This window comes from Procambarus clarkii, chromosome 24 (genome assembly GCF_040958095.1).
Source record: "Procambarus clarkii isolate CNS0578487 chromosome 24, FALCON_Pclarkii_2.0, whole genome shotgun sequence".
Taxonomy (NCBI): domain Eukaryota; kingdom Metazoa; phylum Arthropoda; class Malacostraca; order Decapoda; family Cambaridae; genus Procambarus; species Procambarus clarkii.
Genome location: NC_091173.1, coordinates 12559629 through 12580128, shown reverse-complemented (window position 1 = coordinate 12580128; position 20500 = coordinate 12559629). Strand labels below are relative to the sequence as shown.

Below are 20500 nucleotides of genomic sequence, written 5' to 3'. Positions count from 1 at the left end.
GTGTCTGCAGACATAACACTTCTCTTGTGTTCTTTAAGTCTGTCATTCAGTGTACGGCCAGTTTCGCCAAAGTATTGGAGAGGACAAGATGAACAGGAAATAGAGTAGACACCAGCAGCATTAGAAGCAGGAGGAGCAGTGTGAACTAGATTGCTACGAAGTGTGTTAGTTTGTCGAAAGGCGAGTTTAATGTCAAGAGGACGAAAGGTATTGGTAAAAGTTTTGAGTTCAGATATGAAGGGAAGGCATAGTACAGTGCTACTAGTGTTGGAAGCAGGTTTAGGATGAAAGAAATTTCGTTTAGCTTGAGAGTGGGCACAGTTGATGAAATGCAAAGGATAACCAAGGCGAGAGAATGATTTGTAGATAAAGGCAATTTCAAATTGCCTTTATCAATTGCAATTTCAAATTGCAATTTCAAATTGTAGATAAAGGCAATTTCAAATTGCCTTTATCTACAAATCATTCTCTCGCCTTGGTTATCCTTTGCATTTCATCAACTGTGCCCACTCTCAAGCTAAACGAAATTTCTTTCATCCTAAACCTGCTTCCAACACTAGTAGCACTGTACTATGCCTTCCCTTCATATCTGAACTCAAAACTTTTACCAATACCTTTCGTCCTCTTGACATTAAACTCGCCTTTCGACAAACTAACACACTTCGTAGCAATCTAGTTCACACTGCTCCTCCTGCTTCTAATGCTGCTGGTGTCTACTCTATTTCCTGTTCATCTTGTCCTCTCCAATACTTTGGCGAAACTGGCCGTACACTGAATGACAGACTTAAAGAACAAAAGAGAAGTGTTATGTCTGCAGACACTAACAATGCTCTCTTCTGCCATGTGAGGGATTCTAATCATCCCATTGATTGGTCTTCCTCCAAAATAATCTTTCCTGCCTCTACTCTACACAGACGCCGTCTTGTAGAATCGGCTCTTATTAACAATGTACCCAACATGAACTTGAGTCCTGGCTTTGTTGCTGTGGACTCTTCCCTTTCACAGTATATACTCAAATGCTCTAATCTTTCTAACAAACGTGACTTAACATAAGCTTTCCCCCTTCCATTTCTTTCTTTCTCTTTCCCTTTCTTTCTCTCTTCTCCCTTTTTCTGTTCATTGTCTTCTACGCTCCCTTGCTATCCTCTTCTTTTTCCTATTACTATCTCCTTCGGTGGTTATAATAGGAGCTGCCTCGTATGGGCCAATAGGCCTGCTGCAGTTCTCATTACTACTATCCCCTACACCTGACTTTCCTCCTCAGCTCTCTCTTGCCTATTTAATGCCTGTCCCTACCTGTCCTCATCACAATCGACTTGAGAATGGTCCAGGACGGACCGAAACGTCGTCGTCCCTTCAATTTCTAGTGTGTGGTCTGGTCAACATACTTCAGCCACGTTATTGTGACTCATCGCCTGCATATATAATATTATATTAGTATATTTTGGTAGCAGTCTTTCTTGTAAACATATGTTGTTAAATATGACAGAAAAAGTAATATTAATACACAATAACTTCTGAAGATGTAGTATTAAATACAAAAGTACTTAAAGAAATTCCTGTTTCAGTTCTTCCTTCATGGTCTGACACTGTCATATACTGTATATACGAGTATATACAGTATAGGAGGCCCCGATTGCACCCGAGTTTCTCCCCCCCCCCCTCCTTTCCACCCTTTCCCACTCTTCTCCCCCCCTTGATTCCCCTTATTTTCCCCATCTTCCTCTTACACCTGTGCCTCCTTCCCTCCATTTTTGCCCCCTCTCCTGCTTCTCTCAAAACAATTTTTATTACTAGTTTATTATATTAATTTTAATTAGCTTTTCATAAATCCAGCATTGTCACACATTAGCAGTATATATATAATATTCCCAATGCTTCAAAAAAAAAAAAAACCTATGTAAAGTGCTTAATCAATCTCATCTCATGTTCAGAGTAACAAATTTTATTTGTATATAGTGACTTAGCATATACTGTTTCTAATGTAAATTCATGATTTAAATTTTCCCTTTAATAGGTGGCATGCAGCTCCAGTTTCAGTATCAGGCTGGCTCTGGTCCCATGAGTGTCAGTGTGGAAACAGCCTATGTGCTCAATGACAACATGTGGCACTCAGTAATAGTAGAGCGAAACCGTAAAGAAGCCCGTATGATTGTTGATGGAGGGCGAAAAGCTGTTATAAAAGAGCCATCTGTACCAGTCCGTGCACTACATCTGGATTCTGATTTTGTAGTTGGTAAGTTAACTATGTTCATTTTTTAATTTTTTAAGAATGCATCCAGGAAATGTAAGAATTGATTGATATGCATATTGTAATTCTGCATAAGCTTCATAAAGTAATTTTTCTATGCCGAAATCCTTTATTTTTGGCTAAGAATGAGATTGATTTCATTTTAGAAAGCCACCTAGAGCAGTGAAAAAGCTCTTTCTGCCTATCCTACTGAAGAATATTAATATGGATAGATTTCTTTCAATTTCTTCTTTTTGGTTGTAACTTAGCATTGGTATTTTCAAGCTTCCCACCACAATTCCCCACACTTCCTTTTTCTGGTCCCCTGCACAATGGTTCTTTGTACGCTTTGATTCACAAAATTTATGTAAGGAGTAGTCAAATTTAGTCAGCCACTGATTTATCCGAGTGCTCAAGGTTGGCAAAGATTTGTCACACTGCTAACGTTCTTTTTTGCTATGTCTTTTGCTGACATAAGGGCTCATGGTAGTTGAAGGCCAAACCACACATTTGCACTTTGGTACCATTCTTTCAAACGATCATCTATTTGGCAGATAGTTCAGTTCCTTGCATTTGCTTTTTATTACTGGTATTTCTAGCCATTTTGTATACTCATGCCTAAGGTAGCAACAAAGCTGAACCACTCAGAAATAAGGCTTTGCATGTAGATGAAAGGCTGCTTCTCAGCAAGTCACTCAATTACTCTTGTTCTCTTCCTTGTGCCAACTTTCCCTATGCTTTGTGTATAGTTCTTGTTGTATGAAATGTGAGGTGGGTAATGTCAAGGTTTCATTCTGACATGTAGGTGCTTGCACTTGTTGGCAGCTGAGGGTAGTGCCCAGGAAAACAATTAATGATTAACAGAGCATTTCTTGACCATCTATTTGATGCCAAGTAGTTCTTGGAAGGATTTGCTTTCTATGCTATCTTAGGCCTAATATAGTACATATATATATATATTGTACTAGGCTTACAAAAATTTAAGGTTGGTTTTTACTTGATTTTTCCAGATCTCCATAAAATTAAAAGTACAAAAATTTTACTTTTTGGTGGTCCAATACTACATATTGGTACTTTCCAGAAAATAGTTACTACAAATACTATCATTTCAGGAGGATGAGTTGTATATTGTCAACTGGCATTGCCCAATATCATTGTCAGAAAAGGTAATGTTGCTAGGCTTATCACGGTCCCACTTGAGAACGGTTATGTTATTCGTTACCCCTGCACTGTGTGACCCTAACTGACAATAGTGATACATGTATCAACCACTGCAGCCATATTTGCAAATATATACAACATAAGAAAGCAAAGCCTCTCAATTTTATGGTTACAGCACAGTGTGGATATTTAAATAGAGCATTGCATGTTCAGGGAAATCACTGAAGTATGCTTAATATGTAAAATTGGATGCTGGTGTGTACAAACGGTTATCACATCACTGCTTGTCAGTGTTGGTATGATGTGAGGAACTAAGGTTGTAGATTCTAAAGCTTTCCACTAAATTAGTTATCTGTGACATTAGTACAAGTGATTGCTGGTTTATGAGAGTTAAAGACAAGTTTTTGGGCCAAAAATTGGAACTAGCAATAGTCAGTTCACAGCAGTTGAATAAAAGAAACTACCATTAATAGTGAACTGGTAAATCCAAGCTGTAAAGATGTGGGTGACAATGTTGCTGGTTGAAGCACTAGTCATTTGTACTCCTAATGATAGAATATAAATGCTGGAGAAGGTTCAGATGAAATCACTACAACATTGTAAGAAAAGCTTGTTAAAATAATAGTTAACAGTTTTTGTTTTGTTTTTATCAGATAACCTCTGAAATTGTTAATTCATTTTCCTTGTTTTATCAATATTTAGGAGCTACTGTAGATTACCTTGATGGTTTTGTTGGATGTTTCCGAGCCCTTATCCTCAATGGGGAACTTCAGGATTTACGAGGAAGAGCAGAAGCTGGAATGTATGGAGTCACTCCAGGGTGTATCGGCAAGTGCCAGTCTAACCCTTGCCTTAACAATGGCACGTGTCACGAACGATATTCCAAGTATGATTGTGACTGCCGATGGACTGCATTTAAGGGCCCCATCTGTGCTGATGGTAAGTACTTTATAATATAATTATTTGGAAGATTTGATGTAGAACTGTTAAAATGTTCTCATGATACATTACAGTAGAGTATAGTAACAAAATACTGGGGGGTCAGCAATTTTTATTGAGAAATAAAAGCCATATTCATTCCATTACTGATTTGTATGAATAATTTAGAATATTTCAGATTTTGATTAATTTCCTCCATGTTTATAATGTATTCATAGAAATCGGCATCAAGATGTTAACAGACACAATGGTCAAGTATGAGATTCCAGGCACGTACAAGTCCACCATTGCTGAGAAGATCCGTGTTGGATTTACTACAACTAATCCACGAGGATTTCTCATGGGGCTGTACTCAAACATTACTGGAGAATATCTCACACTTGCCATATCTAACTCGGGTAAGTATGTACTTTTAAATAAAAAAAAATGGTAATATTAAAATTATTATTTGCAATAAATTATCTCATTTAGTCATTGAATTGATCTGTAGTACACTAGAGGGGTTACCCGATGGTGCCCGGGTCTCTGTTCTTCCCTCCTCCTCTCACCCTCCTCCCTCTCTTCTCCATCTCCCCCCCTTCCCTCTGTACCCTCTCTTCTAATTTCCCTCCACTCACTTCCCTGTCTCCTTCCCTCCCTTTTTTTTCCTCCCCCCTTTCCCCCTCTCTTTATCTGTCTCTCTATTTGTATCTCTCTGAGAACATGAAATATGAACAAGCACACGTCACCACAATATCATACATTAAATTTTTCCTTTGATGCATTGTTGTAACAACATAATTTCAAAAATTGTGTAGTTATATTGTGTGTAAGTTGGGATATTATGAACAGCTGAAAATAAAGTAGTTTAAAAGGTCTCTAGAAAACAAAACTTCTTTTTCAGGCTTCATTGGAGTTGGGCTTAGTAAGACGCAAACAAACAGAACCCACATTTTATTTTAAAGATGTTGATGCAGGATGGTTCAAAAGTTTCTATCCATAGGGAAAATTAGCACATTTGATCAAAGCGTAACTTGAACCACAAAATGTGTTCTACATGGTTGCCATTACTGTACTTTGAAAACACAGAGAGATGTGATTCTCCCACTCATGGTAGACTTGTTAACATATCTGGTGTTATGCACAAAATTGCATATAGAATGCATTCCTTCAGTTGATTCATATTTCATATATTTTCCTAGTACACCATGGCTTTCAAGTGTCCCGCACAGGTGAAAAAGAAGAGGATCAGAAAAACTCAAAACACTTCATTATAATAACAATAATAATTCATTGTCGGGGGACAGGAAGCCAGTGTGTCTTCATACACGATAGACTTGTATTGAGGTCCTCCCCTTTCCCCAAGGCCGAATTATTGACCCCACCCAAGATGCAACCCCACAACACGCGGACTCACTCCTGAGTACCTACTCACTGCTAGGTAAATAGAGCCATTAGGTGAAAGGAAATGTGCCAAGCCATTTCTATCCCGCCCGGGATTCGAACCCGGAATTCTCGATTGTGGGTCGAGAACGAGCCCACATAGATATATGTGTTGAGCACAATTGTAAGATATAGTTACCAGTACTTGTTGATAGTGTTAATATTCCCTATGTTTGGAGACTTTTGGGCCACCCATAGGTCTCTATACAAAAGTTAGCCTCTCTTATTTACTTTCCTAATTCATTTTCCTGATTCCTCAGTGAGACGGAAATTTATTTTACTTTATTTTGCCCAAGGTTACCAAAGTCTCCTGGGTTATTAAAGAAAGTTTATTAAAAGTAAATCTGAAGTCTTTAATGTTTATAACAATAATTCTTAGACTGTCTGGTTTTATGATACTCTCTAAATCTGGTTGGCAGTAAATGGTAGCATGGAGCTTTTCATAAAATATCATTCATCTGAGCCATACAAGACATTAGTGTGTGGTCTGTAAATGTTGGATTTGGATAGAAGCAGTGGACAATAACTGTGCATTTATTTACAGGTCATTTAAGAGTAACTTTTGATTTTGGATTTGAGCGGCATGAAAAGGTTTATGGGAAGCGAACATTCCACGAAGGCCAAAACCATGATGTGAAGCTCTATAGATCAGAATCTGGTAGAAAACTTACAATGCAGGTAAGGAGAAATAAGAATTTTTGTAAGAAACACTTCGTTGATTTTTTCATGTCAAGTATTGTGCCTAGATAGACTTTTAAGTGAATGTGACTTTACAACCTTAATTATATTTTAAAAGTAAAATAATCATTATTTTTAATACCCCATTTCCCACTTCCTTGGGGTGGGTTTGCATTTCTCAAATTATACTGTTAGAAAATATTTCCCCCCTTTCTAAGTTTTGCACAAGATTTGTTTATACTATATTCTCTATTTCTGTAATCTACTTATATTTTCAAGGCAGTATCTTCTTGAAGCTCGATACTGTATACTACAAACTCCAAAATCAGGATTCTTGTATATTGTTCTAGAGCCTATCTGAATTTCAGAGTAATTGACATTAATGTTCAGATAGATATTTTATCGAGTAAAGAGTGGGAACAGAATTAACTTTTAAGATGTTTATGGACTGTAACCATATTATTCCAATGCAGTGTATTGCTGTAACATTTATTTAACATATTTATGCTTTGGGTTTTACTGGGACATAAGCCCCACATAAGTTAAAAGCTGCCAAATCATATTATGTACTACACTGTAATTTTGTCTGCAGTTAATATTTAAGTGACTTTTAAGTTAATATTTTTTCTCTTTACAGGTGGACAATTATGAGCCCACTTCCTGGACGTTTGATGTCAAAGGGTCAGCAGATGCTCAGTTTAACAACATTCAGTACGTTTATATCGGAAAGAATGAATCGATGACGGAAGGATTTGTTGGATGCATATCACGAGTTGAATTTGATGATATCTATCCACTCAAATTCTATTTTCAACAAGACCGTCCTACTACAATTACTGCTGAATCAAGTATGTTATATTTTGTTTTGTATATATATTGAGTAAATTGTGTTACATTTGTTTGAAGTATTACACCCTTATCCCAAGATTGTATTTTTGTAATTGTCATTAATCCAGTAATGCAATTTCTTGTTTTATGATAATGCATCCTTCTTCTTCACTACACATACAGTATATGTTTCATGTTCGAAATTAATGGTTCCATTTGTATATAATTTCAAACAAAAAATCCATATTTGTATTCCTTCTCTTATTAGCTAATGTACATTGGGTATTAAGCACAAGCATATCGCTAAGTGTGTTATAAAATGTGCAAAAGATCACTGGGAAACTATTATGGCTCAGTCTCCAAGTAGTTGCTCATCCCATTGTTTATTATATTGCTCTGTAAGTAAGTTTTGAGTATTTTAGCTCTCTCTCTCTATATATATGTAGGTGGTTTACTTGAATTACTGAAGCCTCTCATGTTGACTAGTACCAGGGGAAGACTTGTAGGGTTTCTTATATAACCTTCTGTTATACTTTGTATGGCTTTGTTGAGTTTAAGTAGCTTACTTGTTTTGGATAACTCAATAATGGGTAAAGAAAGTAACCAAACACATAGTGAACTGCAGACTAGTAATGATGAATCCAGGAGGGTTGAATATTTTGAGGCCTTGAAATGTAGATGGTTTGGTATAATATAATCTTGATATGTTCAGTATATCTAATGTGTTTTGTTATTTTCACCTGTTCTTTATGTTCTGATGATAACTTGGGGTTTTTCTGTGGTTTCTGATAAACCTAATATGTGGAGAGGAGGGGGGGGGGGAGTAGGGGTCTTTGTGTCTGCATAATGAAGTGAGAAAATATTTTTTGTATGGGATTGTGCTTTTGTTGTTCTTGATCTTCAAAAATTTAGATGACAAATGCACAAACTCTTGAAAAGGTGTGCTGTTACTTTTTCTTTGTGATATAAGCTGCAAATTTTCTATAATTTTTTAAATAAATCACTATGTGCATTTTGTGAAACTTTTTATGACTAGTTAACAGATACTGTAATAACTTGTACAACATTCCTAGATCAAGGGGTGTTTATAGTTAGGGTGATTTTATATATATATACGAGTGCAGTCCTTGCTCATATGCAAGGTATTACTATTTTTTTTACTTCCATGGGTTGGGGGGGGGGATGGATGCTTTCTCTACTAAAATAATTTTTTCTATCTGCATACATTAAATTTGACATACAATTTACTCATATTACTCCAATTACTCATATTATGTTTATACAGTAGGTTTATATTCCCCCCTTCCTCCCTCAAACATTGTTATCGTGATCTCTCTCATGATCTCATCCATGTAGCTGTTAAATACCCATGATATCATCAGTACCTTATATTTATGCCAGTTTATTAAAAAAAAAACTTCATGATTTATTAAAGCTCGACCACCTCAATACACGTTCATCAGTCTTCAGAGTCAGTCTCTAGTTTTGTGTGTAATTACCTAAATGTAGTTGCAAGATGAGAGTTACACTCGTAGTGTCCTGTCTTTCCAGCGCTCCTCATCCTATGAGTCTTTGAAATTATTGATGGTTTCGGCATCCACCACCACCTTACTTAACTTGTGTGTGTGTACTCAACTAGTTATCCTTGTGGGGGTTCGAGCTTCGGCTCTTTGGTCCCATGTTTCAGCTGTCAATCAATCAGTGTACAGATTCCTGAACCTATTAGGCTCTTATCATATCTACATTTGAAAATGGTATTAAGTCTCCACCCCATCACTGCCTAGTGCATTACATTTGTTAACTACTCTGACACTAAAAAGTTCTAATATCTCTGTGGCTCAAACTCAGTTTCCACCTCTGTTCCCTTGTGCATGTGCCCATATATGAGCACACTATATACAGTGTGTGTGTGTGTGTGTGAGATACAGTGACATTTTCACCACCTAATCTTATTATCTTACATCATTATCCAGGTCAATTCACACCTAACCATTCATATCACCATTTACAATTAATGTACAACTCATAGATATTTTACCAGTCTTATTCTTTAAGCTGTCCAGCAAAAAACTTATTCTTATATCTGTTATCACTTGGTGCATATTTAATAACAATCACTACCTCTACTTTTTCAAGCTTAAATATCACATACAAGCACTTTGAAGTGTAATTAAGTTAATTATTCATTGCCTGTAATGGTAAGATGGGTCCCCAGCTCAATTCCCTCAACTTTATAATACAAAGAATGTGAGACTGATTGCACCACTCAGTAGTAAGGAGTAAAGTCACCACCTTCCAATACCAATTTGCTAATATTTAATGATTTTAATTGCATTTACAAAATTCAAAGGTATAAATGTGAAGGCTTAGTTCCCAATTAATTTTCAGCCAATAAAATATTACACATTAAAGTTTGGCAGTAGATAATGCAAGCTAATTTCAAGATATAAGAGTATTCTTTATTGCTAGTCGTATAAGATTAGTTTTAATAAAGTGTTGCGTATAGCTATCATTGTACACTTGGCAACACTGTGCAGCAGAGGTTGGGTGGCTTCAGGTCATGTGCGAGGCTCGGATGAAGTAGGAACAGAAAATGTTTGCCAGTTGTATGTTATCAGTGTAGCAAGAATGTGGCAGGCATACACCGTGGGTTATGTAGTGTGCTTAAAAGCTAATGTAAGTTTTGTATATATGATACTGAAGTAGAATGTAGTATATACAGTAATTATCATAATTAATCTAAGTAAACATTAATATTTTATAATGTTAATGCATTGGATATAAATGTCAGATCCTCGTAGTCAGTTAAGTTATTTATTTAACGAATTGGAAATAACTACCAGCTTTTGCTCAGTAATGTTAAATAATGTGAAATACGCGCGTATTCTTGAATTACAGTTATACTTTTGTTTTGGTAGTATTTACTTAGGAAGAGAAGGAAGTGTTACACTGTAACTTCAAGATGTGTATACCAATAATATTCTCTCTTTTTAATTAAATTATTTGCGAATCTCTGAGCCTTCATATTGATATTAACACAGCAGTAAAGGGTTTCACAATGATTAATTAAAAGGCAAATCCAGATTAATTTTAATTTTTGAATCCCCCTTTAACTGAGTATTCATACCTCGAAAACAACTTAAAAAATATGTATAAAATGCTATATTATTAATTTTTTTATGTGAAAGATTGCTCAGTAGCTCGCCAGGGTTTTAGTACAGTATTGATACCACTGAACCTAAGACTCATGCTAAGCCTCTTAACTCACTGACCTAGCAAGAGGACCACAATCTACTACTATTTACGATGTGAAGGCAGCTTAGGTATGAGAGATCTACCAAAAACTGAGGAGAAAGTTATAAAAAAAAAAAAAAATCGGTTAAATATAAAATGAGGTTAAAATAAAACATTGTGTGAACATCTCTTGTCCTAACTCACCTGTCCACCAACATGTAACACTCCAGAGCACCTGCAGTCCCTAAGGATTTCGGCTAGCTTGGCCTGCCGAGTTGGCATTCTATCCATCAGGTTGGCTGCCAAACACCGCTGGGGTATTATTTTTTTCATCCAGGTAACTGATGAAATTTAAAAAAAAATTGAAGTGTGCTTGTTTAGGGAAGTATGCTAATGCTCGAGTATAATAAGAGAACTGGAGTACTGTACTTGGAGGCTTGTCATGTATCACTTGACCGTCATGTATAAAATAAGATGAAGTGATAAAAGGGTGATTAAACCTCACAGGAATCCATATGATGACAGATGAAGTTTGGAAGTTGAGAAGAGTATTGTTCAGTGTATTAGTCTCGTAGTTGCTATCCTCGGCCTTTCATTAAGACACTAGTTGTGTTCTCTACACTGTACAATGTAAAATATGTTGTTTAACATTTTGTAGAAAGAAGAATTTTACTATATAAATAGAAAATGGTGCTAATTTTATTTGTGTGTGGTCTGCTTTTTATAAGGATTTATTCATCATAAATGTAACATATTGAATTTTATTTGCATAATATAAATTCTCGTACATTTTTATGTTCACCATTCACTGATTGACTTAAATAATTATATTTTAAAATAGCATCTACGATCTTCGAGGACTACTGTGGTATTGAACCCATCCGATATCCAGAGGAAGAAACAGAAACACGGCCACCGCCGGAAGTGTCGGAGGAAGTCCTCATGGAATTGTACGCGGACAATTCGGCAGTCCTTGGCGGTAAGAAGAGATATAGCATTTGAGCTTGTTATTTTTGCGTTAATTTATATTTCTTATATTAGTTTACACTAACATAGTTAAATTGTTTCTTTTGGAAATGAGTTCGAGTAGATGTTAAAAAATAATATAAAATGATCAAAAACCAGCATTTAATATAATGAAATGGTAATTTCTGGGTGAGTCCCTGTGGCTTCCTGAAGCTACTGTTACTTGATACTGTGCTAACTACTGTACTAAGTTGCATTAGCTGCAGTTCTATAGGCTTACTTGGGAACCATTTCCAGAACTTGGCCCCCTCAGAGAGGTGCATGGAGCAGTGCCATTTATTTATGCCACCACTGGAGAAGAAACCAGAAAGTCAGCAAGATAAAAGAGACCATTGCTAGCTTAACTAGAGACTGCAGCCTCGAGAAATTCTGAAAGAGCTCCCCCAAATATATAGACAAATGATCGAAAACTCTCTAAACAAGCATAAGCTCAATCACCCCACTTCCCCCATTCGTTTGGGTTGGAGGGGGGGGGGGGGTAGATGAGGAGGGAGGTAGCTTACAGTCAGCCAGCTACTCCAATTTCATTAACATGACAGATATAACAAAACCGACGACCTGGAGGGAGGAAGGGTGTCGGGGGCCAATGGGGCTCACCCAGAAATTGGCATTTATTTACTTTCAATGCTGGTTTTCTGGGTGGGGGGTATCTCCTTGTGACTCCCTGAAGATAACTTTACCATGGAGGAGGGAGCACTGCAGGAATCAGGATGAAGCTGACACACCTGGACGAGAGAGACAACCCAGCGCCACACAAGGGTGCCGGGACCCGGGCACATTAACAAGATACTGAGCCACCAGAACACACTCGCGAAACAACCAAGCATTGGAAACAAATGGTCTTCAGAAACCAACTGACTTGTTCTACACCAGATAAGACATTCTATTCTACACCAGCTGCAACCAAACCGAGTGCCCACCAGAACCAACGAACAAAACCCCAGTCTCCAAAGGAGAGCACGAAGCTCCCCATTCCCGCGAATCATTTTTCTTGCCCTACAACTGGAGCAAGAGCAACCTAAAGCAAACAGAAAACAAACACAGACCGAAAGGGACACTGTAAACCAAGCGAAAGAAACAAAGGAAAAACATGTTGAAAGGCCGAGCTGTTTCAAATGGGACATCAACAGCCTTGAGGTGAAACAATGCACAAGACAGCTTGGAAAACAGAGCCGTTGTAGTATCGACCCCAAATGCAAAATGAAGTGACTCCACCAGTGCCACATGATATGAGGCAACAGTATTCAGAAGATGATGCAAAAGAAGAGGAGGAAAAAGCCAGGACAGAAAGAAGAACACCATGCACTCTGCATCTTTGTGAGGTTCTTTGTGAACCTGCGTCAGGTTCTGGCTTTGGTCCCCAGTTGGCTAAAAAGAACATCACTGTCTGATGTGACCCAGTTGCATGGAGCAATCTCATTGAGATAGCTTCAGGGAGCCGACAGGGACCTCCCTCCAAAAATACTGGAATTTCATCAATTAGGCTGTGTAAGTGGAATAGAAAATTGCATGTTTAGAGTTTTGAGTCACAATTGTTCTGTGAAAGGAGTATGATTATCAACAGTGAGGGATTGAGGCAATCTACTGCTGCTTCCCATTCTCCTCTTTTTCATCTTAATTTTTATGCATAGTCAACTCATCCACACTTATTTTACCATAAATAATGTTCAGTAAATTATAATTACTGTGCATTATCTTTTGATGACATGAGCTAGGAATAATAGTAAATTTGCATAATAAAACAAGTGGCAGGAATAAAGTTGGTATATAAACATTTTCTGTTTATAATGTCTTGAGTCATATATTGACCAGAGTTCAGGAGTTGTGTGTGTGTAGGTGGTGTCTGCTGCTAATCAACTGATCGCCACTAACCAGCACGGAAAAATTACTAAATAAACCTGTCAAAGATGGGATAAACTGATTGCTTATTATTGCATAGGAATGTCAAACTCCTTTCCTTTCAGCCTCACCAAGCTCTTTCAGTGAACATTATTTTAAATAACTTACTTTCAGGAGTAAGGCCTACCAATAATTTCGGTAAACCAAATTTGAGTGATTGTCATTGGGTTTGCATGAATGTAACCCCCTGTACATATCAAACATCACCTATTGTAGGTACAATTCCGAAGGTGTACAGCATCTGTAATACTGTACAAGGAAAATTCATGTGTAGTACAGTATTGGGAAAACATTCATGTTATTGAAACTTATTTCGAAAAGACTAAATAAAAACAGCAAAAGAAAGCACAAGTAATATATTTTTTTTCCAGGAGTGCTTGGAATCATTTTTCTTGCATTGCTGTGCATGGGGTTCTTAATTGGACGGTACATGGCACGACACAAAGGTGACTACCAGACTCACGAGGCAGATGGTGTGGAAACTGCTCCCAATGCTGACTGGGCTATACAGCACTCCACAACTGGTCACCAGGTCAAGAAGAACATGGAAATGTACATATAACACAGACAGAACTGTTGTCTCGAGAAAAGACACACAAAGAAAATATTTATATATACAAATCAAAAGCGTCATGATATATCAACACTTGCTAAAGGATATAATATGCACAGTATGCTGAAATTAATTTTGTTTGGTAAGTTTTTATATACCATAACATTTAAATATTTTAACAGTAGCAGATGACTGGTAAGTAGAGCACATGTATTCACCATCATGTGTCATTTTACCTTTATAAATGTTTAGAGTTGCAATATTTTGATTGCAGTTGATATGGAAAATCATTAACAATGTTTTCACCATTTTAGCATTCACATAGATACAGCTCAGTTGGGGAATATGTACTAGTTTAATGATCTGACAGTGAATACATCTCATTAATACAAGATCCCTGTGAATACATCGATTATTACAAGATCCCTGTGAATACATCTAATAATATAAGACCCAGTGGCATGTGCTAATGTATTTCATGACCAAGAAATTAGCATCTTTGTTATTCAGAAAAGTGATCTCAATAGGTTTTCTTTAGAAGTGGCACTTCCTGAATACCATTTAGGCAATAGTCCAAGATGAACAATTTCTCACATTAAGGCATCTTATCAATTTTTTTATTTTTATTTTTTATTTTTGAGCAGCTGTAAATACTATGTATTTTCTTATGTTACAGTATTGTAATTTAATATTTTCTATAGCAAATACTTAGTATGTGTGTGTGTATTAATATCATTAATTCTGTATATACTGTACTTGGATGTGAACGTGTATTAATACTGTAACTTCTCAGGAAACAGAAATGTTTCTCATATCTCGTTTCACAGCTTTAATAAAATTGTACACAATAATTTTTCATCAGAGATTCTTATAAGAGAATTCTATATTTGTAGATTCCTCGCTTATAGGCATTGAACAGTTGTTGTATTTATTGTTTATAAGTTTGAATTAGTAGTGACATTATCTAGACACTGATAACCTGAGAGAAACTGCAGCTATATGAATATAGGCTTATTTATAAGGAGAGGTAACAATGAAATTTGTTGAGACTACGGGACGAGTGATTATTTGCTGAAATTTTTTTAATGGTAGTATTATCAGTATACAGTATTTCAGCACTTATCAGTGTCATAAATGGAACATAACAACTGTACTGTAATCTTTATCTTCTGAATGTATTTTTAAGTTTGACATTCATTAGAAATATAAATAGTAGTGTTCTTCAAAATTTCCAGAGTATATTTATAAACCATTAACAAATTTTTTGAAGTTTTACTTCTTAAGAAAACTTTGAAGGTTGTAAAGAGACAAAGCATGGAACCATAATAATGTAACATTTTAAGAGAAAACAAAAGATAACTACATTTATTAAAATAAATTTAATATCATTCAGATGTAAGTACATGCAAGCTGTTGACTTACTCACCATAAGTTCTGATACACACTTCTAAAATAGAGCAGAATTATTCTTGCACATATCAAATTTTACATTCTTATAAGATATTACAAAATCTTGATAAGTAGCAATTTTTCAGTTAAAAGTTTTGAAAGGGTAATATTTTTTCCCCACAGCTCAGAATGGGTTCCAATATAATGAGCTTAAATTACAGGAAATTATGTGTGATTTGCTTAACTGGCATGATCTTTGTTGTACACTTTTGTTTAGATCTTTGTGATGATTTGAGCATGCTTCAGTTAATGTATTTTGCAATACCTTACTCTCCTTAATGTTTAGCCTCTGTAATTCACAACCTGTTTGTCAGCAATGTTGCATTGTCAGTCCTCCTGTGATTATTACATTCCATTCCTATTCTTCAGTATGTCCATTTTTTATTCATATCTTATAGTAAGAAGTATATTAAATAATCTGCATGTTGATGTTACTTGAATACGCTCACATAGTGTATATATACCAATATACATTAGGAGTGTATATACACTTCTTGGATGTGTAATTTGCATGCACAGTACCTTCAATTATCAGGGTAGGTTATCAAGATAAGTTTGATTCACATTTAAAAGTTCTCGTGCATCTCCTCTCTGATTTTCAAGAATGAGATTTGAAAATCCAGCTTAAAATGCCCAAGCTGCCAGATGTGAAAACAAAGCTTTAGTATTAGGTCACCATGTTTAAACATAATTCTGGCTTGTGGATGCAAATTTAAAATCTCTTTCATACCATTACAGCTCTTAGTATAAAGTGGAATGACTGCCCAGAGTAATTGGTGTAATGTATTAATATAAGATATTTGAGCTAACTCATAGCTGTGTAATATTATGAGTAAGCTCTTAGTTTTACATTTGTACATAAAGAAATTTTCACCTAGTGTGTGTGTGCTTGGCCTATTAATATGATGTTGTATTTCAGTTTTCCAGACAAATTTTTAGTTATACCTGTTTTCCTGTAATTTAGGCTATGTTCAATTAAGTCTGTGGTAATCATATCAGTGATGCCGATTAAGATCTCTAATATTTCGAAGCTCACATGAGACATGCTTCTTATTCATTACTGACTTAGTGTCATCATTCTAATTACGTTTTGTGTTCTTATTTGCAGTAACAAATGGAAGGTCGGTTATTAATCATAAATTTGTTTAGGCCTAATTTTTGTTTTTAATCAATTTAGGATTGTTAGGCAGTTTCACGCAAACACACAGGATGCACACTCACAGAATGATTGGCAGTAACTTTCTTTGACTGTACATGTTAGTAATTTTAGAGATCGTATCAGTATATACACATGTAAGTTCTATCATTAGGTCTAATTAAAATAATTGTTTTGACGCCTGAAAATGACACAGATCTCAGTGTACATGGTTCCCATTCTTACTGCAAAGTGTTAAATTACTTCTGTTACTGTCTTAAGTAAGAATGTAATGCTCAAATTGTTATTAGTTTGCTCATTTTGGATGTATTAGTTCAGCTAGCATGTATCAACATTATATATATCATTGCTATGGATTCATGAAGGTAAACCTGTCTTAGCATTACCGGAATATGCAACGCTGAATTATAAGGAGAGTCAGTTGCCTAACAAACTAGTTCTGAATTGTATATAGATGTTGTACTCAATTTACTGAACCGAAGTTCAAGAAGACAAGTAGGTGCCCACCCCCGTTATCTTGGCCTGGGCAGTGCCAGCAGTCCTCTTGGCGTTCGTTAGCAAGACATTGTGATGGGAGCCAGGACCAAACAATTTTTTTTTTTTTTTTTAATATAGTATATTCAAAAGAAGGAAGGAATCTGTATGCAGAAGCAAATTGAATACCATATTAATATATAAAGTGAAGATCGTTAGATTGACCAAGTACAGGGTATGTGTAGTCGTTGCCATGTATTAATGTGTGACCATGAGCTGAAATCCGTCTTACTCAAAACTATTTTGTGGTCTCGTATGACTGCTGTGAGACACCATTCAGCTATTGGCATAATATGGGCAACATTGGTATTCAAACTGACTCAAATGAAGAATCATCATCTTCGTTTGATGATGACCACATTGTACTGGATGATCAACACATGATGATAATTGGACTTTGAGAGTTAAATATTCCCACATTTTATGTGGCATGTATTGCTGAATTATCAGCTCCCAGTACTAAAACCATGGATGAGATTTTTTAGATGAACTCTGTTTTAACATATATTACTAGACTTCGAGAAATATTTAAATGACTAGATGACTGGAGGTAGCAATAAAGACCTGGCCCTGGGGTATGTACTCATATGCTGCAGGCTTTGAAATATTTACCAACGCATGTAGGGCACTACTTTCCAATGATCCCCAACTTAATAACACGTTTCTGTAGTCCAGTCAGTAGGAAAAATTAACTCAGAAAGGGTTAATTATACTCCAGCACTTTTTGTGAATTTGCTATCAGGGATAACCATTATTATGCAATGACTGAAAAATCATCTCTTACAAGGCATAAAAATAATAATAATAATATACACACAAGAATTACTGTTTTGAAAACTGCATACACTAGGATTCACCTTCTCCCCAGAAAATTAATGATCATGTTATCGTGGAAAGTTCTTGACTCAAAACGTTCAGCACACAGACACGATAAAGTGCCTAAATTACTGGGACCATCTCAGAGCTCTCAAAATTTACTCTTTGGAAAGGAGATGTGAGAGGTATCACATAATATATATAGTATATATGGGAAATACTGAATGACCAGATCCCAAATTTCCAAAGTAAAATGACATACTGGAGCAAATGATATAGCAGAAAATGCAAACTAGAGCCAATGAAGAGTAGACTTGCCATAGGTACAATCAGAGAATACTGTATGCACATCAGAGGTCCACAGTTGTTCAGTATCCTCCCAGCAAGTATAAGAAATGTTGCTAAAACAAAAGTGGAAGTCTTCAAGAAAAAACTAGACAGTTTTCTGCAAGAGGTGCCAGACCAACCAGGCTGTAATGGGTATGTGGGCCTGCTAGCTTTCCCAAGCAACTTCCTATTGAACCAAGCTCTCACAAGTTAAGCCTGGCCCCAGGCAGGGCTTGGGGAGTGGAAATACTCTCAGAACCCACTCCAGCCAAGACCCATTCCATTTAAAGACTGATATGATTGTACTGTATGATGAAAATCAGGCTCAATAAAGTACATTGATTGCTACTAAGAAATAAAATTAAATCTTCTGTGAAAAACATATTAATATCTAGAGCACTTTGACCTATATGAGATAAATTTGTGAATATTATGACAAGCAGGCCTCACTCCAAGAATATTGCTGGACTCTAGAAAAATGGCTCAGTTACTCTATATCACAGCATAGCCTAGCCACCTTAAAATAACTGACTTATGATGATAAAATTATCTCATATAGAACTTGGTCTCACTGACTGTGATAGGACAAATAAATAAACACTTGTTGAAACTATGCTAAGTTCCACTTGCCTATACAGTGGCAGTTTGGTACTGTTGGCTCACGGTGAAACTTCACTACACAGATGACAATCTTTGATCAACATGGAACCATTTGAGAATGTCAGATATAATTAATGGTCAAATTAACAACACTGATAACTGTGTGTCGGCAAATTACTCTAATTGAGTCGTGAAAGTCCATCCCAAATATTCATAAACTTACACATCTCTAAGGTCCCTCTTGTAAATCCTTTTCCCTCATGTTCCACTTTCCTTATGCTAATTGAATTGTGGTCTTTCACAGTTGAGACTAGCATTGAAGTCCCCCTCTCAACCTCACTTATTTTTAATAAAGCCAAAGCCTTCTCACCATTTGCTGACAGTTAACAGTGACATGTTCCATGAGTTTTCGTTCCATGAGCTCTCGTCTTTCGCCTACTGTTGTGTCCATAAAATAAGAATCTCAGGAGCATCTTGCAAAGTATCAGTGTGTGTTACCTTCTCAATGACTGGGATGTAATTATCATAAGAAAAGTGCTAACCCAGTATAGTATGACTACATGGTACATGAATGGGATATATGAGAGCTTGTCAGCCACGCAGACAGGACACCAGCACTTCATTTCATTCCATATACAGTACCACTAAATGGCCATTTTGTCTTGTAGCAAAATTAAAATATAAAGTTTTAATATTTGGATGGCTTAGTTTTGTACATTGGAAGTGAATACTGTATTAATAAATAGCTACAGTAAATAAAAATATTTTATTGAATGGGTACAAGAGTATTTTCAATTTCAAATGGTATAAGTACATCACTGTAAATTCAAAAGTAACGATGTGCAAGTATTTTTAACCAAAAATGTACAGTTACCATTTAGTACAGTTTTAGATGTGCCAATATCTTATACATGTCATCCTTAAGTGTCTTAATATTATGTTGGTTTTTGTGCTAATCCCATAAGAAATGTTTAATAAGTGTAAATCTTGAAGAACCAATAACAAAATTAACTTTTATGTCATGTTAGGATATATTTTTCCTGTTAATGTTGTTGTTTCTTGACAGCGAGTGGCATGAACTCAAATGTACTAAATATTAAATGAGACTACAGTAAACCTTGTGGGAGATAAAATGTTGTAAAAGCCACTCTTAAATAATGAACCTGCATTCTATTGAACGTTTGGATACTTTATATGCTGCGTGCAAGTGTGCTAAACACACACACAATCATATATGACATGCTCATGTATAGATAAACACTTTACAGGAAATTCAACAAATGTTATTGAATTGTAATTCTTGCATCTGATTTTGACGTATATCTTGAACCTTCTTTCTAGCTGCTGTTATTTTTGCTATAAATTATTTTATTTTCTATTTGGCAGTATAGTACTGTAGTACTTTCCTTGCTTCTATATGGTTTGCCATATTGATGATTGTAAATACAGGTAGAACTGCATTTGACAAATGAAATGGCACCATTACATAGATCTTGTATGTAAACTATATATGTATGATGTACCTGTAGGAAATATATTTTCTACCAAATTTATGCTTTTTAGCTTTTTTTCTCCTAAACTGTAGAATAATGTTTTGTGAGTCAAGTTAAAAAAAAAAAATTGAGGGTGTAAGTCAAGTGACTTAATA

General features: G+C 35.8%; 1 protein-coding gene across 1 annotated transcript in view; it reads left to right on the top strand.

The window, feature by feature from the left end:
• Nrx-IV (neurexin-4) overlaps nt 1–20405 on the top strand; it is a 56899-nt gene extending 36494 nt beyond the window's left edge. The window contains exons 17-23 of the mRNA XM_045747912.2: nt 2018–2236; nt 4094–4330; nt 4549–4728; nt 6297–6430; nt 7068–7278; nt 11334–11471; nt 13789–20405. Of these exons, the coding sequence (XP_045603868.1) occupies nt 2018–2236; nt 4094–4330; nt 4549–4728; nt 6297–6430; nt 7068–7278; nt 11334–11471; nt 13789–13979 (1310 nt within the window). The 3' untranslated portion in view covers nt 13980–20405. The remainder of the gene's footprint in view (nt 1–2017; nt 2237–4093; nt 4331–4548; nt 4729–6296; nt 6431–7067; nt 7279–11333; nt 11472–13788) is intronic.
• The last annotated feature ends 95 nt before the right edge of the window (nt 20406–20500 follow it).